At 45.5% G+C, this 25,592-nt stretch overlaps 7 protein-coding genes across 7 annotated transcripts; 5 read left to right on the plus strand and 2 right to left on the minus strand.

Moving 5' to 3' along the window:
• Nucleotides 1-87: 87 nt before the first annotated feature.
• AGABI2DRAFT_200449 (hypothetical protein) lies at nucleotides 88-936 on the plus strand (the record flags this gene model as incomplete). The annotated part of the gene is made up of 1 exon (XM_006458584.1): nucleotides 88-936. A coding segment is annotated over one exon (849 nt), but the record flags the coding sequence as incomplete, so codon positions are not given.
• A 1,259-nt stretch (nucleotides 937-2,195) lies between these two features.
• Nucleotides 2,196-5,733, minus strand: AGABI2DRAFT_115683 (hypothetical protein; the record flags this gene model as incomplete). Its single annotated transcript, XM_006458585.1, has 17 exons — nucleotides 2,196-2,697; nucleotides 2,750-2,852; nucleotides 2,916-2,935; nucleotides 3,102-3,153; nucleotides 3,204-3,270; nucleotides 3,331-3,409; nucleotides 3,456-3,640; nucleotides 3,692-3,856; nucleotides 3,912-4,013; nucleotides 4,074-4,174; nucleotides 4,228-4,398; nucleotides 4,444-4,647; nucleotides 4,695-4,783; nucleotides 4,837-5,178; nucleotides 5,232-5,479; nucleotides 5,529-5,593; nucleotides 5,652-5,733. 17 exons carry the CDS (start codon nucleotides 5,731-5,733, stop codon nucleotides 2,196-2,198), a joined length of 2,577 nt encoding a protein of 858 aa, XP_006458648.1.
• A 968-nt stretch (nucleotides 5,734-6,701) lies between these two features.
• Nucleotides 6,702-9,027, plus strand: AGABI2DRAFT_183643 (hypothetical protein; the record flags this gene model as incomplete). The annotated part of the gene is made up of 11 exons (XM_006458586.1): nucleotides 6,702-6,971; nucleotides 7,025-7,139; nucleotides 7,197-7,234; nucleotides 7,473-7,599; nucleotides 7,649-7,788; nucleotides 7,842-8,052; nucleotides 8,110-8,149; nucleotides 8,204-8,467; nucleotides 8,526-8,612; nucleotides 8,671-8,790; nucleotides 8,856-9,027. 11 exons carry the CDS (start codon nucleotides 6,702-6,704, stop codon nucleotides 9,025-9,027), a joined length of 1,584 nt encoding a protein of 527 aa, XP_006458649.1.
• Nucleotides 9,028-9,520: 493 nt separating this feature from the next.
• Nucleotides 9,521-11,667, plus strand: AGABI2DRAFT_63774 (hypothetical protein; the record flags this gene model as incomplete). The annotated part of the gene is made up of 11 exons (XM_006458587.1): nucleotides 9,521-9,933; nucleotides 9,994-10,083; nucleotides 10,137-10,159; nucleotides 10,212-10,241; nucleotides 10,294-10,387; nucleotides 10,437-10,536; nucleotides 10,587-10,784; nucleotides 10,840-10,910; nucleotides 10,965-11,182; nucleotides 11,236-11,361; nucleotides 11,417-11,667. The coding sequence occupies 11 exons, from the start codon at nucleotides 9,521-9,523 to the stop codon at nucleotides 11,665-11,667; spliced, it is 1,614 nt and encodes a 537-aa protein (XP_006458650.1).
• Nucleotides 11,668-15,236: 3,569 nt separating this feature from the next.
• AGABI2DRAFT_115687 (hypothetical protein) lies at nucleotides 15,237-17,134 on the plus strand (the record flags this gene model as incomplete). The annotated part of the gene is made up of 17 exons (XM_006458588.1): nucleotides 15,237-15,325; nucleotides 15,377-15,520; nucleotides 15,575-15,673; nucleotides 15,727-15,805; nucleotides 15,859-15,884; nucleotides 15,938-15,963; nucleotides 16,011-16,045; nucleotides 16,097-16,133; nucleotides 16,186-16,201; nucleotides 16,256-16,298; nucleotides 16,358-16,458; nucleotides 16,513-16,572; nucleotides 16,630-16,657; nucleotides 16,717-16,774; nucleotides 16,828-16,852; nucleotides 16,905-17,010; nucleotides 17,063-17,134. 17 exons carry the CDS (start codon nucleotides 15,237-15,239, stop codon nucleotides 17,132-17,134), a joined length of 1,044 nt encoding a protein of 347 aa, XP_006458651.1.
• A 1,950-nt stretch (nucleotides 17,135-19,084) lies between these two features.
• On the plus strand, nucleotides 19,085-20,192 carry AGABI2DRAFT_183645 (hypothetical protein; the record flags this gene model as incomplete). The annotated part of the gene is made up of 3 exons (XM_006458589.1): nucleotides 19,085-19,395; nucleotides 19,445-19,535; nucleotides 19,583-20,192. The coding sequence occupies 3 exons, from the start codon at nucleotides 19,085-19,087 to the stop codon at nucleotides 20,033-20,035; spliced, it is 855 nt and encodes a 284-aa protein (XP_006458652.1). The 3' UTR covers nucleotides 20,036-20,192.
• Nucleotides 20,193-20,331: 139 nt separating this feature from the next.
• Nucleotides 20,332-23,218, minus strand: AGABI2DRAFT_183646 (hypothetical protein; the record flags this gene model as incomplete). The annotated part of the gene is made up of 11 exons (XM_006458590.1): nucleotides 20,332-20,465; nucleotides 20,519-20,868; nucleotides 20,932-20,985; nucleotides 21,036-21,271; nucleotides 21,321-21,717; nucleotides 21,766-21,970; nucleotides 22,021-22,127; nucleotides 22,186-22,343; nucleotides 22,397-22,478; nucleotides 22,537-22,607; nucleotides 23,103-23,218. 11 exons carry the CDS (start codon nucleotides 23,216-23,218, stop codon nucleotides 20,379-20,381), a joined length of 1,863 nt encoding a protein of 620 aa, XP_006458653.1. The 3' UTR covers nucleotides 20,332-20,378.
• Nucleotides 23,219-25,592: the final 2,374 nt, after the last annotated feature.

Genomic DNA, 25,592 nt, shown 5'->3' on the forward strand with positions numbered 1-25,592 from the left:
AGACTATTCACAACACAATAACTACCGGAGCAGCAGGTGAGTTCCGTAGTCCGCTCTATTTCTTTGCGCATACTGAGATCCGTGTGGATGACAGCCTTGGATCGTTTGCTTCCATATACCTGCCCCGATGCTGCGGTAGATTCAAGTGCGCGAGATCCTCCCCCTCGATGTCATCCCGGCACTCGTCAACGAATCTTGGATACTTTGAACAACTGGCTGATCAACCATATTTGGAAGATATTCTGGCTGAATGGTCCAGCTGGCACGGGAAAGTCAGCCGTCGCACAAACGTTCGCAGAGGTGTGTCTTGAACAAGGTCGCCTCGGAGCGGCATACTTCTTCTTTCGATCATCCGGTCGCGACGATCCTCGAACTTTGATCCCGAGCCTCGCATATCAATTGGCGGTCAACGTTCCTGATTATGGCAATCTTCTTGGGCACGCAATCGCTTTCGATCCTTCTATCTTCCAGAAAACCCCTCGCGTACAGTTGCGGAGACTTATCGTGGAACCCTTTACGCTTTTGAGAGCGCAGGGGCATTGGGTAAATCGAACACCGCTCTTGATCATATTAGACGGGTTAGATGAATGCAATGGCATTCAAGCACAGTGCGAGATTGTCGAGATGGTTGGAGAGATCGTCCGGTTGAAGAAAGACCTTCCTCTCCTCTGGCTCATTGCAAGTCGTCCCGAACCTCATTTGCAGTATATCTTCTCTCGAGCCGATTTTTCTATCGACTGCAAGAAGGCAACGCTCGTAATCGACGCAGACACCAGGAATGATGTCAACCGTTATTTACGGGACAGTTTCATTGATATCCGAACGAAGTTCCCACTTGTGACGGATGTCGCTTGGCCATCCCAGGCGCAGTCTCAGTTGGTGGAAGACATTGCCTCAGGTCTTTTCGCTCTTGCAGCCACTATTGTTCGCTATATCTCTGACATCACGTACGGTGATCCTGTCGGGCGCCTTGGAGACTTTCTTGCATTCATGGCAAACGCAAATCATGTTACTACAACAAATCCACTTCAGACTCTTGATCTACTCTATTCGCAAATTCTATCTGAAATTCCCGAAAATGTTTACCCGGCGACAAAACGAATACTATCCTTTTACAACATCATCCCCTTTACGCGTCCGTCCCTGCAAATTTGCTGCAACCTCCTCTGTATGGAGAAAAATGAGATTTATAACGCTTTAGGCAAACTCCATTCACTTTTCGATATACCCTTACCCGATGAAGCTGCCGAGGCTAGTCTGCGTATGCATCATACATCTTTTGGCGATTATCTTCGGTCCGCTTTTCGATCTGGAAAATTTCATATCAGCGGTTATGATTTTTTCTTCCACTGTCTCAAGACGTTACTCTTTTGGTACAAAACTATCCTTGAAGATCCCCGTTATGTCTCTGACGGTATGTTTATACGAGAGCGGATTTGATTAGCGTTGATGGGACAGCCAGGTTCGTTCAGGATGATCGCAGAGTCAACCATATTGTCTGGACTGAAGTGGACTTCAAATGATGATGACAGCAACTTAGCGATGTCTCAAGCCATTACGCAGCTCGCACACCGCATGACCTGGTTGAATTTATCTGAATTGTCCCGTGTTGATGCAGAAGAAATTCTTAATCAGTTCGAAGGTTTCGATTTCAGATACATGTTGGTTGGCATGGATGACAATGGGAAGTTTGCCAGATTCGCGGAATGGTTGTTCGCTTTCGTTAGTTATCGTTGTTCCTTGGTTATATTGTTCTAATTTAAATTTCGCAGGGCCCTCGTAATGCACTTCTGCACATCGAACCACAATGCGAACTAGAAGAGACGTTGCTAGAGAAGGTCGTCAGTGAGGTTAGCCGGCGTATGGAACCGGGCATTTTTCCTATGGTCAAGGTGAATGTAAGCATCTTACTTGCAATACAATTTTCTATCCAGTAATCATCCTCGAAGGACTCCGAGTCTCCCTATAGGTATATTTTCATCGGCCGTGACATCCGATCCTGTCTATTTTGGTTCAATGAAACATGCGACCTGAGTGGGCGATGTCGACTCAGTTGTAAGGCATGGCCCGGAGAAAAGTATAACGTTTCCGACTGTGTCATTCACCATCCGGAAGAATGGTAAAAAATTATAATTCTACTTTACTCTATGAATGACAGGCTATAGACCGCAGGCAATTTGTACTTCCTTGGGTGATTACGTAGGGCTCTTGAATTTTTTATTTGCGTAGCCAGTATTGTTTCGACCAACTCCGAGACGTCTCTTGGTACCAGGATGTAAAGGCAAGTTTTGGTCTTCACTGGTCGCTTCAGTCGCACTAGGACCAGCATCGAATGTGCCTCGCGGAGCTTCGGGCTTATTAAACGACGACGGATCAATCCGCTGAAGCACTTGGTTCACTCCCGTAGGAGTATTTGTAGGTACCAACGGCACTTGCAAGGATAACGCTCTCTTTATCAAAGGCACTTTGGATGTAGAGTGTGCAAATCCGGCTTGAACCGGTTGAGAGCTGTTGGCTGCCATGAATGTCGGACGTCGCCAGTGTTGCGAATTGTTAATGCCCTGAGTCTGGCTAAGGGTTTGGCTTGAGGAAATAAACCCTGGGGGATTCAAGGGGTTATAGTCCTGCGTCCTCGCACGATAATCCGGGCTTGGGGTCGCCGGCCCTGGATACTCCTGTTCCGGGAAACGTTGACGACTAGACCATGGCTTCATCAGCCGCATTTCAAGCAAGTTTTTTTATAACGCACTATTCTTCGATTTGCTTCTGAATTTGTTCTTTGTCAGGCTCAGGACGACCTAACATATGTGACATCGCGTGAATCTGCGAAACGTCAAGACCTGGAGGTACATCTGTAAATAGAGCCTACGAGAATCAACCTCTACTGGGAGAAGAACAAGAAGATGGTTACATACCGGAGACTGCTTCTGAACGGCTGAAACAAAAGGGGAAATATACTTATTTTTCATTACCGCTGCCACTTTTCTCTTCATTGTGCGTGTGAGATAAAGAAGACATTGGGCACGAGTGCACGCTACATAGAGCAATCGTCTAGTTGCTTCATTGGCATCATGCTACCTTCAGTTTTTGTTAAGACTCACCTCTCTTCTTCTACATCGTCTGTTCTATAGAACGGAAAGATTCCATCATCGACTGACAGAACGTCAGAGAGGAATCGCAGACAGCCCGACCAAAGGCATTACCAGAGGGAATAAATACCACTGGCCATTCCAAACCTTTGGCAGCGTGGCAAGTGACGAGCGTAACTTTCTGTTAAGCGTCCGCGTCAACACTAAAGTCAAGTCAGGTGAAGAACGAAAAAAGACATACCTCTTTCTGGTTTTCCTTGTCGCCATCACCTTCCGATGATAGCATTGAAGCCTGTAAGAAAAGTCGCAGGGGTGTTGGACTGGAATTTATGAGAATTGGTGATCACAGAGTTGAGCAAACCTCACCGTTCGACGAGTTCTAGTTCTTCTTCGCCCAGAGGAGGACTATCGGTGTTAACTTCACTTGCAAAGGTTATCAGCTCCTTCACGTTCTCCCATCTTGATTCCCAATCCTTTTGAGTCTTCTTTAGATGATTCTCATAGTCTACCAGCTCAAGTAACTGATGTAGAAGGTCGGGTGGTGACATACCCTAGATAAAATGGTCAGTGCATACTAGGTCATATGATTTATGGGGGCCTACCTCGGACGCAAATCTTTTCAATTTTTGAATGACCTTGATAAAGTTCCCCAGCTTGCGCTTGATTGGAGGCTTGAGATCCGGAATACGGTTATCACAGATGTTTTGAACAAGTGCGAGCATTGATAGGTTTTTACTCTGAGCTATGGAAGATAGTCCGTCTAGGGTCTAGCAGAAGCGTAATTTAGGAGAAGAAAATATTACCGTTCAAGTTGTCGCTCACCTTGTCTCCGACTCCACGACTTGGAACGTTCACCGCGCGGATAAATGCAGGATTATAGTCCGAATTATCGATTAATTGAAGATATGCGAGCAAGTCTTTGACCTAAGGGCAGTCAGCGATGTTAACGATCCAGTAACTCCTATACGAAAAAGAAGTGCTGACCTCCAAACGCTCGAAAAATTTGTGTCCTCCTAAAACGCGACTGGGAATGCCCTCTTTTTGGAGCGCACTCTCCAGTGTACGAGACAAAGCTGTGAACCTTACTAGTAATTTACCATCAGTTCATTTGACTAGAATATGAGATAAGTGGCCTCACGAAGAATGGCAAAATCTCCGTAGTTAAGAAGACTACCCGTATAGGCGACAACTCGTTTGATTTCAGAAGCAATATGTCTAGCCTCGTCATGTTCATCCTGCAAAGCACACAGGACCGGTGTGCTTCCGGTCGGGTGTGACGTGAACAGTGATTTCTGGACGCGTGTTTTGTCTGTAGAACATAAGTATATGCGCATAAATCTTAGCTGATACACACCTTGCGCAACAATTGCCAAACTTGCGTTTAGTATAGAACCGGTTGACCGATAATTTTCCTCCAGAAAAATCTGCTCTGTTTTGGGATAGTCTGACAGTTTGAAGAGGTTATGATTGGATATAGACCTTTTCGATGGAGGGCGTCGGCTCATACCTTTTTGCATCCTGGTCAAGTTTCCAATTTCCGCGGAGCGCCAACCGTAGACTAGAAGCGAATAAGATATGGGTTTTAGGGTCTAGAAAACTTGTTACTAGACTGGTCAGGGTCCCCCACAACCGTTATACACTTGTGCACAGCGAGTTCAACCATTAGCTCGTATTGGATGATATTGGTATCCTGACTGAGTAATAGCCATCATAAGTATACTGACAGGAAGACAGGACCAGAACATACAATTCGTCAATCAAGACATGACTACACCAGTCAACTGCCTTCGGATGGTTTCGGAACAATTTTACTCCAAAGAGCAGAAGATCATCAAAGTCTAGGGAATTTGACCGGTTCAGCGCCTTCTCATAGTTTTCATATATATCTGACACAATGGAATTGATTTGGTCGGTAATTGATGGTATGAGGGACCGAGCTGCGTTGCACGCTTCACGCATAGCTGCAGCATCAAACCCTTTTGCCTTTGCTTTGGAAATCTTGTCTAGTATAGTTGATTCTTTGAGTGTGATATCGGTTTGCGCGAGTTCTGCCTTGTAAGGCTTGAAAAATTCCGTTATAAGTTTCTTACTTCTCGTGGGTGAGTACATGCATATCGATTGACAAGATGGCGATATTCTTACCTCTCCTCTGCGTCGCACACAGTAAAATTTCGCTCGAGAGCAATGGCATTGCCGTATCGTCGCAAGAAATTGGCGCATAATGCATGAAACGTTCCCATCTTGATCTGACTCGTAATTTCATCACCGAGAAGCTTCGTCAAGCGTTGTCGCATCTCGTTTGCAGCCTTGTTGGTAAAGGTGACCGCACATATTGAAGAGGGAGCTATGTCATGGTGACAAATAAGGTGAGCAACTCGAGATATGAGGACCTGTACGGGACCGTTAGAGAGCATTATGGTAAGAAGCAGTTGAACAAACTTTGGTCTTCCCACTTCCAGGACCTGCCAGAATTTGCAGGGGTATTGAAGGTGAATGTTGGACGGCTGTCGGCGAAGTTAGATACACAAACTTCCGTCAAAATACCGTGGCTATATGCTGTACCTTGAAGCTGAGCCGAATTCAAGGAGGATAAGAAATCAGAACCAATTGACCCAGAATTAACGTTGACTGTAGCTGAGAGCATATTGTACAGTGTCAGAGGGGCCCATAAATTAATTAGCGGGACGCGTTGCGCGACTGTTACGTAATACGCGTTTATCTCACGTGGCTCGGCCCCGATGCCTCGAACCCGGCGATAGGAGTAAGTAACTTGAATCCTTGATATCATGATCAATGATATGCCTTGGGATACTCGAATAGATCTGGAGTTCAAACCCAAGCCTTGCCATAAACTATACCAATACACATGCGAGCGTAACTTGATTTCACATCCTAGCCCTCTGGATCTCCTGTCGCTTCTCGGAAGCGCTCCGATGAAGCTTCGAGGCTTGCCGCGGGCTCCTGATGATTTAAAATCACACATTGAGGGAACACAATAATTACATTTCCTGCTTCGCTAGAATCAGGGTAAATAACTTAGCTGCTGTAGCTTATTTGCAGAGTCATGATCAGTAACTTCCACTTATCGGCAAACCGGGAATTTGATTACGTTTGCCAGATTTGTCTGGATCCTCTATGTTGCTCGGCATTTCCTGGTTCCATACTGATCCATACAGTAAGGGCATTTGATGTAAAGTACCTTTCCCTGTCTTACCTGACTAGATTAGACGCACACAAACAGCAGTCTTTTATGCATTATGAGATGCTTGCAGCGTGCGTCGGCCTCAAAGTTTCCCTTATCAGAATCCGAAGGAGGTTCAGGGTCAATTGTATTCGGTGATGTCAATGATCAAGGCAGTGCACAGGCGGCCGCTTCGGAGAATATTTTATAGTGCGCAGTTCACGACAAACATCATAGAGAAGATAATACCCGTCCAATCCTATTGATCTAAACTTGTTTGACGTACCGCAGAACTGCATCAATTGCTGCGCGCGCTGCAGATTAAAACATGTGGTCGTCTACATTCAGAGTTAGTGACCACACGGCTATAAATATGAACTTGATTTGACCTGACTGTGAGACCAAACTCCTCAAGCTTCCCCTCCACGACGATGTCAAGTGCTTTACAATCGCTTGTCAGCACATCTACCCAACTGCTCACTCCACTCGCGGTAACTATCAGCGCATATGTATTCTGCAAGTTGGCCAGATTCGTGTGGTGGGAATATGTCTCCAATCCTCTCAGCGATTTTCCGGGACCAGCAAATCCAAGTTGGATCTATGGGAATATGAAACAAATTCGGGATGCAGAGAATTCTGTATTGCATGAAGCTTGGACTAGAGAATTTGGTAAAACGATTAAATACAAATTTTTCTTTGGGGTCCGTGAATCTGTTTCGTTGAGTCTTGCCGCCCTTGAACTGAATTCCCGTAGCGATCCAGGCTGTATACTACGGATTTAAAGGCTATTTACCATGTCTTGATGAACAGTCAAACCTACCAGAAACCCGAACAATCAAGGTTATTCTTGAGTAGACTGTTAGGTGATGGTATGTTTCACTAGCGTTTCAATGTTCCAAATTTTGGTTTAAAGAGTGTTGATATAGGCGTTCTCGTCGTCGAAGGAGATAAACATCGCGAACAGGTTTGATTTGTCTCTTTACCTTTTAATGCGTTGACTGATATCATCAATTCATTACAGCGGAAAGTCATGGTACTCACTTTGCTCTTAATAATGTCAACGGCAGTCTTCATTTTCATGTTAGAATCCCGCCTTTGGAGCATCTCAAATTCGCGAGTTGACGGAAATCTTCGTGGAAAAAGCACTCGAGGTATGTTATCCCGCATCGCATCGAACGTCAGGGCTTATACTGTACGACTAGCTGAGGGATAGTTGGACGAATGAGATCAAGGAACAGTCGAAAGGGGATTCACACACTTGTAGAATAAATGTGATCCAAGGATTGAGTAGGATGACGTTGGACGTCATTGGGCTTGCTGGTAAGATTTGTGTGGATAATTTAGAGGCCAGAATTGCTGATACGGAGCTTCACAAAAGGGTTCAATTATAATATCAACGCTTTGAAGGGAGAGAAAAATGAACTGAGCGACGCTTTCAATACTTTGTTTTCTTTCAATCCTCGTTTAACAATTTTCATGTTTCTGAGGATAATGCTCGGAAGATTCGATTTCCTGCTAGTAAGTTTTTACTCCTTTTTCAAACCTAATTGCCTGTAACTAATTCATCCCAGCCCACTGAAACCGACCGGCCTACTAATCAAGCTAGGGCTTCTATGGATCGAATCGGGAAACAATTACTCAGAGAAAGCAAGGAAGCAATAGCGCGCGAAGGAAAGGATGAGACGTTCAAGAGGAGGGATTTATTGTCATTGTTGCTGAAGGCGAATATGTCCACAAACATCGCCGAAAGCCAGAGGATGAGTGATGCAGATGTCCTGGCTCGTGAGTCGGCGTCTTTCTGGCGCTCTAGAGCCAACCTCCTGACTTGATGTGCTACAGAGGTTCCGACATTTCTCGTTGCTGGGCATGAAACCACAAGGCAAGACTAACTTTTGAATGTTGATATCTGTTGCTCATGCTCGTGTTACTGCAGTAATTCCACGACGTGGGCACTTTACGCACTTTCTCTCCGTCCAGACGTCCAGAGTAAACTGCGCGAAGAATTGTTTACAGTTCATACTGATAACCCAAGTATGGATGAGCTCAATGATTTACCCTATCTCGATGCGGTCGTGCGCGAAACTTTGCGCGTGCATGCTCCTGTGCCTTCTACGATGAGAGTTGCCACCGAGGATGATGTTGTACCGCTTGGAACGCCTTTTGTGGATCAAAAGGGAAGAGAGAGGAATGTACTTGAGTAAGTTCTCTTGCGTTGGGCGGTCCATGAGCGTTCCTAACGTCGATTATGTGCCAAGGATTAGGAAAGGACAGACGATATTTATTCCGATTTTGGCAATTAATCGCGCCACGGAGATTTGGGGAGAGGATGCAGGCGAATTCAGGTTAGTATCTGCCTTATACGCGTGATCTCGCTAGCTGATGTCTGATGGGTTTGTACAGACCAGAACGCTGGCAATCGGTTCCAGAAGCCGCCGGGACCATCCCGGGAATCTGGGGTAATATGCTCACCTTCCTCGGTGGTCAGCGGGCATGTATTGGGTATCGGTTTTCCTTAGTGGAGTACGTGTCCTTCCTTCTGGTCAGTTCCGCTTTATGGGCTAATCTTCTCGTCGGATTTTGTGTAGGACGAAAGCGTTGCTTTTCACACTTGTGAGGGCATTCGAGTTCAAACTTGCGGTTTCAGTAGACGAGATTGGGAAGAAAAGTGCCATTGTGCAGAGGCCCGTACTGAAAAGTGATCCCAAGGGACGCTCTCAGATGCCTTTGCTTATTACGCCGTATGAGCGAGTGGATTAAGAGCGGTTTTAGTGTGCCCATTTTGTAGTTTACGTATCTTCCCTGGATTAGCCTCGTTAGCGCTGTCACATTGTAATAAGTTACGGCTCTCTTCGCTACCCCCACCACACCCTTTCACTTCGGCCTCTTGCCTCTCTTCGGGCTTGAGATGCCAGCACCATCCAAACAAGACGTCGAAAGGGCACAAGGTAGACCCACGCATCTTCCTGACGACGATGAAGGCGACGAGAGTCAGGCTTTGCTGGCCAACGAAGTCACCGCTACAGGAGAGAAACGCATCGTTTCTGGGTCCGACGCCGACGATGAACCTCTATCTCTAGGAAAATCAGCCGGTTCGTCGACGAAGCGGTTGTCGAGGACTTCGTACTGGGCTCAACTCGTTGCGGCGTTCTTGGTCGGTGTGTTATGCACGGCTGTGATGCACGTCATCGTCGTACAACGTTGTTACAAGTCGTCTACTGGTTCTCCTAACGAAAGAGCTAGTGACCTGAATATGGAAGCTGTGCCTCCTTACGTTGGTTCTTCCGAAGTGCACCACTACCCTCCTGCAGAACCTACGAACAAGTTTCCGGAACTTTTCCCTTCTCACGTCGGATATGCCGGTGCTACACCAACCGGAGCAGAACCAGCTATCGTGGCCACTGCGCCTGCGTGGCCATTGCATTCCGGAGCTCCTCAACTAGTCGTACCCACCCAGCTGATGGACTCGAGTAAAGATGGGAAAGGGAAAGGAAAGAAGAGCAAGTTCAACATGTTGGAGAAGTGGGGGAATCTTTCGCCTTGGTACTCAGTCAAGAGAGGTGCTTTTGGATTGGATTCGGGACCTGAAACTCCGGATACCTGTCGTACTACGGGTTTGCATTTTTTGCATAGGCATGGCGCGAGATATCCGACGGAATGGAGTGAGTTTGCTGTCGAGTTACCCATGACCGTGTATATGCATTGACGCTATTCCTCTTTAGCTAGATACGGCGGTCCTGCCAAACTGGCTCGGAAAATACACGAATCCACGCAAAACTGGACAGGCTCTGGGTTGTTAACATTCTTGAATGATTGGTCCGTACCTTCTTTGCGTGGCTCTCGAGTCCTTATACTCAAATCACCATTAGGACATACAAACTTGGAGCCGAACGTACGTTGACTTCCCTATCTCAGAGCGTTGTAGGGACTCAAACATTATGCAGTCCTCACTCCATTTGGTCGCCAGCAACTATGTTAGTAGCCTGTCTCGCTATCTTTTCCGCGCTCTTGACGTGCTATGCTTAGTTGACCTCGGGGTGACGATGCGCGTCAAATATGGATATCTTCTTCAAAACTTCACTGAATCGGATACTCTCCCCGTATTCAGAACGGAGTCGCAGTACGTGCTCTTATCCTTGCGAAATGTTTTAGTCCTCAACTAGTCCTAGGGACCGTATGCTTGCCTCAGCGATGAATTTTGCTATCGGCTTCTTTGGCTGGCCGCACGAGGATAAATACCAGCAATCCATTACTATTGAAGCCGACGGTGTATGTTTTCCGAGTTCTCCGTCTTCGTATGAACACTCACCTCGTTCTAGTACAATAATACTCTGGCACCATACAAGACGTGTCCTAATGCGAAAACCCAATCCAAGGCCGAACGTGCCGTGTGGTACCTCACTCGATGGGCCGATAAGTACCTAAACGAAGCGCAAAAGCGCATTGCAAAGGATATCAAAGGATTTGATCTGACGATCGAGGATGTATACACTATGCAACAGATGTGTGCCTACGAGGTGAGTTGCTGTCCAGAATTTGCTTGAATCTTTTGCTGATATATGTGCACCTTAGACTGTCGCCCTTGGTTATAGCAAATTCTGTGAGCTGTTTACCGAGGAAGAATGGGAAGGGTTTAATTACTCGTAAGTGTTCCTCTTCCCCATGCCTGACCGTCCTATTGACATGTTCCCCGTTAGGTTGGACCTGTACTTCTGGTACGATTCTTCTTTCGGCTCACCGCTTTCTCGTGTACTCGGAGTTGGTTGGATTCAAGAACTGGTTGCACGTCTCACTCACTCACCTATTGCTATCCACAACACATCCACCAATAGCACTCTTGACGACAATTCAGTTACCTTCCCGCTTGATCAAAGCTTGTATGTTGATGCAACTCATGAAGTCGTCGTTCTCCACGGTATGCACAGCATGTTATACTCTGAACTTTGTGCTGACGTGGCGTCGCTTCAGTCATTACTGCCCTCAACTTGACGAACTTCGCCGAGCAAGGTCCTTTGCCATACACCCATATTCCCAAAGATCTTAAGTTCCATTCTTCGGAGCTCGCGCCATTCGCAACGAATGTTCAATTTCAACGTACGCTTCTCTCATTTTTCTTCTGTTCAAATGCTAAATTTGGTTTTGCTTCTAGTGCTCGAATGCACATCTGTTCCAGGCCCACAAATTCGTATCATCATCAACGACGGCGTTGTTCCTCTAACAAGCATTAAAGGATGTCCAGAACAAGAAGATGGCATGTGCCCGGTCGATACTTTTGTTGAAGCGATGAAGGAAATTATAAGGGATACGGATTGGAATTGGGGTTGTCATGGTGATTGGGATGTACCACCTGGTACCGAGTGGAATACTACAACTGGTGAACCGCCAAAAAGGGGGGATTAATTGGCTGGGATTGGGTTGGTAGTGGAGATGTTCTGTTTCGATGCTTGGTCTCCTGGTCTCTCCTTGCCTCGCTGTTGTTATCGTTCATTTAAGTCGCACACAGTTTTTTCTTGCCTCGCACAATAGCTTAATCAGTATACCATACTATCGAATCTAGGTATCACAGATGGAATTGTTTTCCATGGCCATCTCACCATATTTAATGTACATAGGAACCGTCAAGGTGATCCCAGATAACACACGAGGTGGGTTCTCAAACACGGGAAGAAGGAAGTAGTCCAATCAGGAAGGTATCATTGAAGTGAGGTGGTTGATGTAAGTCAGAGTGCGCACAATAAATATACAAGGAGGGGTTCGAAGATATCTAAAGGGGAAGAAAGAACCTAGCAGGATGTTTATGCGAATCTCAATTCACTCATCTGAGTTCTGTCCACTGTACTCCCGTTGACTGAAAGGCTTGAATATTCGCGAATATGCAACACGACTCGGCACGCTAATATCGATCGCAGAAAACGAATGCCCCTTGAGAGAAAGATAGTATAAGCCAAGTATGGTGGAAATGGCGTTGATTAGGACTGACATGGAGAACAGAAAGACGCTGTTGGGCTTTGTGGACATCAACGATAGTCCTGGAATAAGAACTGTTAATAACATACCAGCGCCATCTCTATGATTACGAGGACGAGATCAATCACTGGAATAGTATAAAGAAGGATAAGCCCTCCCCCACCTGGTAGAAAATTGGGATCTAATACGTACCAACGAAGCAGACGTAAAACAGGACTCCTGAAGTTTTTGTGTTAATTTGTTGTGGAAACTTGGGTAGGAGAATCATGGATTGTACCTTCAACGTGGATACGTTCTACTAGGACTGTTCGTTGATAAGGACGCGTATCTGTGAAAGAAATGAAAAAAGGTTTCTGAAGCTGGTAGAGAAAAGGATCTTTGGTAGGTTCGCGTCCAAACTTCTACGTACATCCTTTTATTGTTGGATAGGCCATTAATGCGAGTGCGACTGGAAAACCCAAGTATGTATATGAATGTTTAGTTCGTCGATTCCAGTTGCTAATTTTCCTTTACCTGTATCGTGTCCCAGCATTAGTATAAACGATGCCCATAGGGTCGAATTGTGGAGATTTACGAAGCAACCTCGGAATGGAAGAATAGTAAGAACTAAGGGTTGTTTTTGTTTTACCTTGTGAGTCTTGGGATATAAATACGCTGAAAGAGCGGTTATTGATGACTCACAGACAAGTCGATCTTTTACGAGAAAGTTAGTGATTAAAACGTAGATGGTAGCAGTTGTGAGTGTTGATATTAGGATGGCGATGATAATTTTGTTCATCTCCCATATCACACATACGCGCAAGCTGGTTATGTCTGGATGGGAGGGATGGGTCTAATCAGAATATCACAGCTGGGGTGAACAGTCGGCTTACACTCTGAGATGATCATGCCAAGGAGATAAAGCACTATTTCAGTCAATGACCATGGATAATTCACATTTGGAATCAATATAATAGTGGCGGGACTTATGCTCACCTCCTACGCCTTCGAACATCGGTTTACACGCTTCCGAGTGCGTGATATAAGAAACTTTATAGCGGGTTTTAAGAATTCAGTGTCTCGCCGGTATGATATGAAAATGACTGACGGGAATAAATAATGATAATATCCACAACGACAAGGTATCTGTTTACCAAGTACGCAATCTTGAGGTGACTCCAGCCAGAACGCTGCCATACTAGTTGCATCTCAACATCTAATGTGATCAACCAATCATAGACCTGAAAACCGCGTGAGCAAAACCCTTTACATGAAGCTAATATTCTGGAAACATACAACGAGGACAATTGTTGCCGCTACCCGTGAAAGAAGCGGATTAATGCTGTATATTCATTATCCTTGGAGAGGGGATCGTTCTTACTGTTAAGCCACTAGGAACTATAATATTTCAACGTGTCCAACAACGGTTGCGGAAACACTCACCTTGCTCCACACAAACTGATCGAGGCCGTCGATGGATTGGGGAGTAAGTACAAACAAAGTGTTGAGCATTATGGTATGCTCGAATGGATGGTGCTTGGGAGAGAGAGAACGACGCTTGTTCGAGATTTAAGTTCTCCGAAGTGAAATGCATTATTGTAAACTGGGCGTACTCATCACGTTGCGTTGGAAATAACTTGATTATCAGTATAGCACCAAATTCTGCAATGATGGAAACTGGAATGCAGCCTTTAGTTCACGTGAGTCAACTTCTATTCTGTTGAAACTGGCAACCGTGCGCGTGCCAGTGATGCATTGATGTGTGGTCACATCAGCCGATGTTCAATAATTGAAATGTTTTTTGTCCACCACACCGTCCACCAAGTCTAAGAGTTCGAAGGTATCTGAAGGGAACGGGAGTCTAGCCGAATGCTTTTTATTCAAACTTCAGTTCGCTGATCTTTGTTCTGTCCAATGTACTCCCAATGAGTGGAGGATTTAAATAGTCCCGAATATGTAGCATGACTCGGGATGCTAATATAGACCGCAAAATACGAGCGACCCTAGAGAGAAAGGATCTGTTGAGCTGAAATGGTGAAAGTGACGCTGATTAGGACTGACATGACGAAGAGAAAGACATCTCTTATGAGCATTAATGATAGTTTCAAGGATATGTATCGTTGATAACTTACCACTGTTAGTTTTATGATTACAATGGAATAAAACCCGATGAGCCCGAGAACCGGTTTAGGCGATGTTGACTGCGCACCGAGGAGGTAGATGTAGAAAATGACTCGTGTGAAGTCAATGTGTCAATTTGAGAAGGGAGATGGTACCTTCGACGTGAATGTTTGATCAGGACTGCCCTGTTCGTCGAAGCGGTGAGATCGAGAGTCGGCTGCAAAGGGCTGGCGGACCCATTCGCGGCACTGACGTCTCGAGAGAAGTGCCACTAGACTCAGCGCATGCGGCAGCCCGTCGTGCTGCCAGTGCTTGCGCCCAACGAGCCCGAGGGTAAGGTATTGGAAGTTATTGTCACGTGTTTCTCTTGGTTACCTTGTTCGTTGTTATCATCCAACTGCATCCGCGCAGCTCTACAGTCTACACGATTATGGCCACAAGCGTGTCTTGTCCCTGGCCATGCATCTAGACGATGAAATGCTGTGGAAATGTCACCAACGCTCGAATCACAATTTCGCGACATTTTTCTCACACTTCAGTCGCTCGTTAGCCGAGCTCGTACCTCAACGTCTCAACCACCAGATTCTTTGTCGTACTGTGATTAATCTACCTATGAATTCTCATCAGGTTTATGTGTGATACATCACCAATCTGCCGGTGGTGTGGTGATAATCAAGGATCTTCTGGTTCACGAATCACGATATGCAGAACAGGCCTGCTCATGATCATGTGCCTCTTGAATCTTTGATGCCATTCCCGAAGGTTGCTTAATACGGTGGATCTGGGGAACTACGTTTCATGGATTTAATATTAGACGGACACTACCTTTATAATTCACCGGTCTCAGGCTTTCTCATCGATTCATTCTCTTTCAACTCACTCTTCCTCAACCTGCACTCCCCATGAGTGTTGCTGCTCAAACAATGTCCTCGATCGGGAGCGTCGTTGGAACATATGGTGCTCTATTTCTAGGGGGATTCTTTGCTTCCATGTACGTCCTAATTTTCCCCGACAAAAAAAGCTGACTCAAAGAGTTTTGTAGCTTGAGTGGATTGGTTGCATTGCAGGTCCTTGTTTACTTTAAACTGTATAATAACGATCCCAGGCACCTGAAAACACTGGTGAGGCCGCTCGCCATTCTCTTGCTTTCGTTGATTTATTTCTCTTCCAAGGTTCTTACCATCTGGTGAGTCTCTCACTATACCACACTCGTAAGTGGATGCGATGTGATGATTACTAGGGTTATCGACATGTTCCATACCGGTCTCGTTATAGCGGGCCTATGGGACTATCTGATTAAAAACTTTGGGCATGCAGATCGCATTGGTATTATACCTTGGTATGTCAACTCGGGAATACCACAGCATTTTCATTAATGCTAGTATGATGTAGGACACTTTCAGTGTGTGCTTTCTACTTCCTATCCGACTGCCTTGTTGACATTTCGAGAAAGGGAACTGTCGCCGTCACTGTTCGTATTCTTCCAACGCCCGTCTACTAACAGTCTTTAAAGCCTTTTCACAGGGTATTCTGACATGCATCGTGCACTTGTGGGCATATACCCAGGGTTTTGATGGCATTCTCATTGATTTTTGCTTCATAGTTTCTACTCCCATCGAATCTTCAGGCGTAAGCCACTTTTAACCCAAAAGACATCGGTAGCTAACGTTTCTTAGTGAGCCGACAAAACTACTTCATTGCCGTGCCCATCGTACGCCTCCGTTTTGTCATGACATGGAGTTTTCAATCATGCTGCCTGCAGTGTATCCTTGCGGTTTGCCGCCTGGTGTCTGCCAGTGGTGCGTCAGATTTGTGCCGGATCTGTTTGAACATTTCTGAGATCTTTTGCAGCAACCACGGCCGAGATGTAAGCATATCGCGAGAAACACTATCAATGGTAACTCAACAGTTCGACTGGCAGGGTACTCACTGGTTCATTCCTTGAATTCAGATCAAAATTCTATGTGAGTCGTCACTCATGGCCTATTTTGAATTGCCTGATAGTTCAAATCCGGTCTTACAGTGGTTATTCACATTGGGACTTGGGCTTTCCTCTGTAGTCGACATCATTGTTACCTGTTCTCTTTTCTTGCTCCTGCGAAGAAAGCGGACAGCTAATTTTAAGTGCGTCTCTCTCGGCTACCATTATATGGACATAATCTCACGACCAATTACTAGCGTGGACGCTGTCTTCGACTTACTCATCCTCTATGCATTCGAAACCGGCTCCCTAACAGCGTACGTTTTCCAGTTTTGTCATGGCTCAATTTTGACCGAAATTGATAACGGTGACAGTGCTGGGACGGTGCTGTCGATGATATGTGTGAGTATCTCGATAGGGGATCTCTTTCGGGAAACGCTAATTTTATTTTCTGAATGTAGTGGCTAACGATGTCGAATAACCTCATTTTCATGGGCCTCCATTTCGTGATCGCAAAATGTCAGGTTTTTTCTACTGTGTCTCGCTATTTATTAACTAATTTCCTACTCTAGTATATGCAAACTCACTTCTGGTAGCGTGAGTTCCACTAATCACTTTTCCCTGGCACGCACTCAAAGTTAAATTACAGGCTAAATACCCGTCGTGAGATTCGACGCGCAAGCCACAAAACTCCTATGGGCATTCAATTTGCTGTACAGCGAACTGTTGCTTTTGAAGATATACGCTCTCCGAAGGTGTGAATGAACCATACTGTTATTTAAAAAGCTGGTATTCAAAATTCTCTAGGTGACAATCAGTGTTGAACACTCGGTTCATCAAGTATACGATGAAGAACTTAATGCTGGGACACCCAATTGAAGTTATTAATTTTCGTGTGTTTTAGTATTTCTGTCTTCCGATCACTGTCTTCATTTCTTAACGTGTACACGTTATCCTCATCTCGATCACGGTCATTTACGAAACTGGGCGCCAGCGCCCCTGGTACGCATCTTGCTTCATATGTATCAAACGTTCTGTCAAAATAAAATAGTATTGTTAACTGATTGGTTCCGTCCGGCTCAATTTGATTGAAGTCTAGGAGTGGTACAAGCCAATCATATGGTCCGCCGTCGTAAGAGTCCCGGGATAGAAAGTACTTTGAGTTATTGTTAGTATTCATGACAGACCTGTCCGATCAGAATTGGCGAACACAAAGCGTTGAGTTGTTCAGATCCCTATAAGTATTCATGACTGTGGGAATTTTTCATGAGTTCACATGTCCGATTGCCTGAGGAAGCTTTATGCGTCCATGTCCTTATACTACTTCTTTGGATTCATTATCACAGTGAATCAGATTTTGAAGTTGAAGATACTAGGTATTAACGTGAAAACACTCGCGGCCGAATTATTAATCTCCGAATCTGCGCCCTTCATTAGAACATACGAATAAGCTCACTGGCACTGCTTGTCGCTTTTAAACATTGATATCTGAGACTAGAATAGAATGAAGAACACTCCGATCAACGAGAAAAGAATGGGTGTCAAGGGCAGTGGGGGCGGGGCGTTGATCGCACGGCGGATGAGGTATAGTCGGGATTAACCCGAATGCCAGGTTGGATCAACCAACATTATGGAGACTTGGATACATCTGGGAACCATGAACAAATCAAGACGCAAATACCTCACGAAACATGAGACTCTTGGATGACTTGATTTTGAAAAGGAAGAGAAAGAATGATGTTTCTCACCCTCCGAAGTAATCATGCTAAAATTTCCATCTGCGTCTACCAGTCTGTCGGCATGGGAAAATTTCATCGGGGGTGAGTACTAATTATAGGTTCTTAACACATTTCATCATGTGGGTATGACTGTTGTCGCCTGCCGTCAAACTTCAACTTTCGAATATTCTCTAATAATACCTTTGGGTCCGTCTTTCTCGCGTCCAAATAATTTCCTCCCATATTTTCGGTAGCAGTGGACAGTTCTCGTAGGGTTCAGAAACGTAAAAACAAATTCTACTTGGATGATATTCCGATTTACCATACGAACGATCTTCGTGAGACTCCAACCAGAACGCCGCCACATGATAGCTAATTATATCTCTACGTCTAAATTTTAGTTATTTTTAGACCTAAGATGAGCATGAGCAAAGCACTTGAGATGAAAGTAAGATTCTGGGAACATACAACGAGGACTTTAGTTGCCTCCTATCAGTGTCTGAACTCGAATTAATACTATGTATCCATTACCGTTGGAGAAGGAATTGTCTTCACTGTCGGGTCACTACAGAATTATAAGGTTCGAACGTATCTGACAGAGGTGGCAAATGCACTCACGTTGCTCATAACACTGATTGATTGAGCTCACCAATGGAGGAGGAAGTTCCTGGATATTATAATATGCTGGTATGAATAGTGCTCGGAAGGGCTCTTGGAGTGAAATGCAGTGTTTATTCATCAGGCGCCGTTAGTTAACGAGATGGAGACCGTCTTGGCGACTCGCAACGCTGGGACTCAACTGCCCTTCATAGAAGAAGGTGTACACAGAAGCTTGATGTCGGAAGTGCAGTCTCTAGCAGTCATCAACTCTAGGACTTCGTTGAACTCCGAGTCGCCGATGGCCGACTGACGTGAATGGCAGCGTGTCGGATGAAGAATTTTTAGTCCAAGCTGATTGTTAGAGATTTCCTATCTCTTGTTCAAAGTCAAGTATCAGTTGCACTGGTTGGGGACGATAGATATATCTGTTTCGTCGAGAAGAAGTTCTCTTGGCGACTCGGGTCTGTTTTAAGTGACGTGAAGTCACAACAGAGTAACGTCACGCTCACGCATGGGATCGACGTTCATCGTCATTGTGTTTTCCATCCTCATCCTCCTCCTGACCTTGCCGTATGACACCGGGAGATTTACTGCTAGCGATGGCCACAGGCGTATCTTGTTCTTGACCGCACATCCAGACGACGAATGTCTTTTTTTTGCCCCTACGATACTTGGACTCAACCGTACAGAAACCAACCTTTACGCGCTCAGTCTTTCAATAGGCAATGCAGATGGTCTTGGGGCAGTGAGAAGAGAAGAGTATCACAGAAGCTATGATGTCCTCGGTATTCCCCATGAGCAGCGCTGGATAGTTGATCATCCGTGGGTAGTCTTCTTTGAGCTCCGGCTCCAACTTGATGGAATGTTATAGGAAGCTACAAGATAACTTCACTTCGAGTTGGGATCCCAAGGTCATAAGCAAAGAGATCAATCATTACATTCTCAGTAATGAGATTGATACGGTATCTCTTCTTTCCCGTTTGTCTTGCACGATCTAAGCCATTGCCAGATCTTAACATTCGATTCGGCTGGCATATCCTCTCACCCCAACCACATCTCACTTCCTTATGGCGTCGCACATCTTATCCAACATCTCGACTCCCTCGACCGCCCAACGCCGCGTCTTTATACCCTCACAACGGTCCCGTTGTTTGCCAAGTACACGTCCATCCTAGCACCACTCCTCGCCAAATTTGATGTTGTGCTGGCGCGAGTCGTCGACCGCTTGATCAACCTTACGGGAAATAAATCTGCCCTGTCCAGCATTTTGCCAGTGAGGATCAGCGATCCGCCTTCCAAAGCTAGGGCTGTGCCGATGTTCGTTTCTGGAATTCCTGAATATGTGCGCGCGTTGAAGGCGATGCGGATGCATGAAAGCCAACTCGTATGGTTCCGATGGCTTTATGTGTCGTTTTCGCGGTACATGTGGGTAAATGATTGGCAGGAGGTCAAAGTACAGTGACGTCCTCGGCCTACTACCGTCTTCCCCTGGTCGAGGTCAAGCTACGGCTTCAACATCCATTCATTGTCTCATCTTTTCCCCGCAACTTCTCCCCGCCCTACTTACCAGTTGCCGTCAATTTCCTAATACGATTTACTTTGCTTCTGAACTCCCTTGGCGTTGCGATTGACCATTGACCTTGTTTCACCGCTCGTTCGGTAATGCAGTCAAGTGAGGGGTATGTGTTTGAATTTTGTAAGCCAATACTTGTGTAATACACGAACGACCATAACCGATATCCGAACCCTACTGCCTAGTGTCCGGGTCTTCGAAATACTCGTGTTATATATGTCTGTCTCAAAATCTACTTCCAAGCGTCCGCAATAACCTTACTCGCACGCTCGGCAAACCCATATACTGGCGCTTGCGTGTGCCCACTTGGAGCCGATGGCTAGATAACAATTCCCTGAGCAACAGGTCCTGTCCCTGATTGGAGTGACTTACGATTACGGACGCATCGACAACTCTCAACCCGTTGACGCCTTTGACACGAAAATCTGGATCAACTGCTCCCCATGTCGCACCTCGAGGAGACATCGACATTGACCCGACGCCATGAAGGTATCCTCTAGCTGAGCTTCGTATAAAAGCATCCAAATCTTCGTCGGAAGTGATATTTGCCGCGGGGAATACCGTGCTGTTAACAGAGTCTTTGAAAACCGGAGCAGAGAACAATCTTCGTGCGCTTCGGATTCCTTCTCGTAGTATGGCGATATCGACCTCCTCTGATAACATGTCAAAGTCGATTAGTGGGTAGGCAAAAGGATCAGAGCTGCTGAGAGTAATGGAACCACCTAGGCGCGTAATTATCAGACTTGGATCTGCAGGTTTCTATCTATCAAATTTCCAGTACTTACGCGAAACTGGATGTAGATTGATCACAGAATGTTGAATCGTAACGCCCACCGAATCTATCTCAGGTTGAATTCCGCATATAACCATACAAATAAAGTATTGTTACCTTGGGGTGGAAGTGGAATTGGAACTGGGGTACCGGGAAGTTTGTGACTGATCTGCAGAAATGCGAATTCGATATGGGGAGAAGTTTCGCCCCCTGTCGGATCTGGCAATCCGCTGCTGAAGGGTGGTTTATCTTGTGGTAAACGGACCCATACCATGTGGTTCAGGTGCCCCGCTCGAGCTATTGGACCTGTCCTTGTCTCATTCCATTCGACTAATGCTGCATCCCGATCGAAGCTGCAAAGATGTTAGGTGTCTCGCAAAGCAATTTCGGGCGCAACCTTACTCTGTGGTTTGGATAGCTGTGTCAAACATAAGGACGACGACAACCTGATCTGTCAAATTCTTCCCAATCCCTGGATTATCCACCAATGCCTCTATGCCGACGGCGCTGAGTTCTTCTTCGTTCCCAACACCGGAATTCAAAAGGATCTGGGGGCTACCGATCACTCCTCCAGATACAATGACTTCCTTCCTGGCTCGCAGTTGCTTCTTCTTTGCGTCCTGTTCCTGCCAATCGGTGACAACCTCTATTCCTCTGAAATCCTTCCCCTTTCCCACAGATAATACTCGAGCGACGTAGGTGTTGACTAGGACATGCACGTTGTCTCCGGCACCATTCAAGTATGCCGTTGCTGAACTACTCCTTTCACCGTTGTGGTCGATTGTCGAATGAACCCAACCTATACAAATCAGACCGTCGCCCTGAATTTGACACTTCAATTGCTTACCGACGCCGATCGGCTTTCCGCCATTCATATCCAAGGTGAATGGAAACTCATCCTCGAGCTCTTTCGTTGTTTCGAGTAACATGTCATTGAATGGATGATCGGAATATGAAGCCACTACATGTAAATTCCCGTTAGATCCATGAAATGCTGGATCGAAGTGGCCTTCCTGTGGTCGGTTTTCGGAACCCTGTTCGAATTTTTCCGACTGATGGACAAAGTGAGTAGGCCAATTTGTTTCAGTAAATTTGGATTAACCTTGGTCAGGAGAGGTAGAATGTTGTCCCAAGCTAATCCTTCGTCACCTGTTATTCTCGCCCATTCATCCCAGTCGTCCCTGGACCCCCTTGTGTACCCCATGCCGTCTGTTTGACGATTTATTCGTCAACTGAAAGATTCAGCCAGTCGACTATAATCACTTACTATGGGAGCTACAACCACCCAGCATCATTGCTCTGGAGTATCCCAAAACTCGTCCCTCTAAATGAGTTTGTGCTGTGGTTGTGTAATTCCAGTCAACTTTCGATTTTGTAAGTTCACCACCCCGCCCTGGCGGTCGCGTCGCAAATACATCTTCATTCCTGGTGGACAAATCGGTGACCGCATGGTTTACTTTTGCAGAGTAGGTACATACGATGGTCCGGCCTCGACGACTAGTACCTTCCAGTTAGGATTCTCTCCAAGACGAGCGGCAACAACTGCTCCAGCGGTACCACCTTGAAAGGAAAGGTCTTTTCCACATTATTTCTCCGAAAGCTAAGAGTAAAAGCTGACCTCCAGCAACTATGAAATCATAATCAACTTCTTGTGGCAAATCATCTGCGTGGTTGAATACAACAGCAGTCCTTGCGATGGGGATAGTACTAAATAGCGTAAGGGCGAGTAGCTTTGTTAACCGCTGCATTTAAACCGAGGGAATCAAACAATAAGAAAGTGGTAAAAACAGCATATTTTATACAAGAAGTCGGCATTCTAAGGCTTCGTCAGTCTCACGTTCGGCAGAGAGATGTTAACGGTTCTCGTCAGCTGATAGGATAACCTATGACCACCGTGTAAATATTATACATGGTCGGATTGTTGTTGAGTTCCCATAATCAAGGACTAGTAGTAGACCCGAATCACATCGGGTGAGAAGGCAATGTCACGTCAAGCTTCAAGATTGAAAGTACTATTTTGTTTAAAGGTTTGGAGATTGGAAATGTCAACGAGAGCATTCCATTGAAATAGGTTATACCGTTAATTGACACACATGACCTTTCAAGTTTTTTTTTTTTTTTTTTTTTTTTTTTTTATTTCAATTCAAATTTATTGACCGGTGCCCGAACGCAGACCGGAATGACCTTTCAAGTTTCCCGTTCTTTGCATAAATAACTTTCAAGGCTTGTATCCCCACATCCTTCGAATAGCAGAGGTTCTGTCCTGAGAAAGGATTCGTCCTGATTCGAAGGTTTGGCATGGGACAGGGCACTATTCGCATCCCGGCATACTACTTCCCGTGTGCTTGAGTGGAGCATGGTTTATTTATACCTATTCGGACATGCCGTTTTGTTGCTTCATGTGAAAGGCTCTCCGTCCGCTCCATTGATTGTATATCTACCAACAGTTTTATGATGCAGTGACCGCTGAACTTGCTGAGTACTAGTTCGAGCCTTCATCTTGCTGCAAAATCATCCCCATGATCACTAACACCGAAGGCACCATTCACTGGGCCGGTGAGCAAATAATACCACGGTATTATTGAGTTATTACCCAATCATTATTTTGATTGAGCATTCAATAATTCCACGGTATTATTTAATCCTTATCAGGAGATTTTATCAAATAAAGAACAGCACAATATTTTACCAATATCTAGCTCCGATTGACTTGTGTGCCAAACGAATAATGTCACAAAAAATCATCAATCATCCCACGAGAGTTATCATGAGATTATTGGGAACCAAAATCAAAAAATGAATTGATAAAGCAACTAACCCCTACTAACCCTCGCTTTATCAATTCATTTATTGATTTTGGTTCCTGATAATGTCTTGATAACTCTCATGGGTTTATTGATGATTTATTGTGACATTATTTGTTTGGCACATGAGTCAATCGGAGTTAGATATTGGTAAAATAATGTCGTGTTCTTTATTAGACAAAATCTCCTGATAAGGATCAAATATTTCGTCGCGAGCCGGATAGTCACCAGTCAACCAACATTATGAGTTGGGATTGAGGGTCTTAGGCTATAGGGCCCGAGATCCCCAGGCGGTGAGATTGAAGCTGGAACGCAGTCGGGTCACCCCAAAAGCGTGGGCTTCGATCACCTATGTTGGCTGACCGGGCTTCCAGTAATAAGGGTTCGGGTGGGTGGGAAATAAAAATAAAAGATGTAGAGGTGCGGAACGTATAGGACCGCACCGATAGAGTAGTAATAGTAGAAGAGATAAAATGTGACGTGTCACTCTAATCACAATTGATCATTTGGTTCACACACACGGTCTTCGCTCCGAAAAATCAGACCGCGCTCGTTCCTCGCGCGTTCTTCCACTTTCGTCGCGAGCCGGATAGTCACCAGTCAACCAACATTATGAGTTGGGATTGAGGGTCTTAGGCTATAGGGCCCGAGATCCCCAGGCGGTGAGATTGAAGCTGGAACGCAGTCGGGTCACCCCCAAACGGAGGGCACCGACACAGCCGACGCGTTCCGGGGAGAGCTCACCCCCAAAAAGAGGTGTCTGGAGTGTAAATAGATTAAAAGACGCTTACCTACCTGGAGTAAGACATTAAGTTGCCAATGACTCATAGCAAGCCCTCACACAAGGGTGGCAAGCAAGAGTTGTCCAGAGTGAAAACTCGCTCTAAAAAGGCCATCAAACGGGCATAAAGTGAGAGCGAAGTTTGCTCTAAACAGGCCATCAAGTGGGCATAGAATATGGGTGAAGACTTAGGTTCACCAAGAGCAAAGGTTGCTCCAAAAAGCCATCAGGTGGGCATAGAACATAGGTGAAGACTTAGGTTCACCAAGAGCGTAGATTGCTCCAAAAAAGCCATCAGGTGGGCATAGAACGTAGGTGAAGACTTAGGTTCACCAAGAGCGTAGATTGCTCCAAAAAAGCCATCAGGTGGGCATAGAACGTAGGTGAAGACTTAGGTTCACCGAGAGCGTAGATTGCTCTAAAAAGAAGGCCATCATACGGGCATAGGTTGTCCTCAAAGGAGAACATGAAAATAAAAGATGTAGAGGTGCGGAACGTATAGGACCGCACCGATAGAGTAGTAATAGTAGAAGAGATAAAATGTGACGTGTCACTCTAATCACAATTGATCATTTGGTTCACACACACGGTCTTCGCTCCGAAAAATCAGACCGCGCTCGTTCCTCGCGCGTTCTTCCACATACCGTGGAATTTTTGAATGCTCAATCAAAATAATGATTAAGTAATAATTCAATAATACCGTGGTATTATTTGCTCACCGGCCCAGTGCATTGTCATCCACAATCTTCTCACCCCAGTCTCGTCACTATTACTTGCAGGGCTGCTTCCGGCCGCATGGCAAGATATCGGATGGGCTTGGTGGATACAGCCTGCTGAAACTCTCCCCGTTACCTTGACAAATAACTCTAGGCGGGTTCAGCATTCGGAACATCGGAGTTTAACAACCCCAAAGATGGACTTGGAACAATACATGGTGGTCCTAGTGCGACTAGTACGATTCAAGAAGAAAGAGCCCCCAATGTATCCAGGGACTCTCGTTGAGAAGACACGTCTTAGAGTAGGTCGAAATAATGCTTGTTGTGCCAATGAGAAAATCAAACACCTTACGCATTTCTCAAAAGGTATAGA

Source organism: Agaricus bisporus, assembly GCF_000300575.1.
Source record: "Agaricus bisporus var. bisporus H97 unplaced genomic scaffold AGABI2scaffold_2, whole genome shotgun sequence".
NCBI classification, from domain to species: Eukaryota; Fungi; Basidiomycota; class Agaricomycetes; order Agaricales; family Agaricaceae; genus Agaricus; species Agaricus bisporus.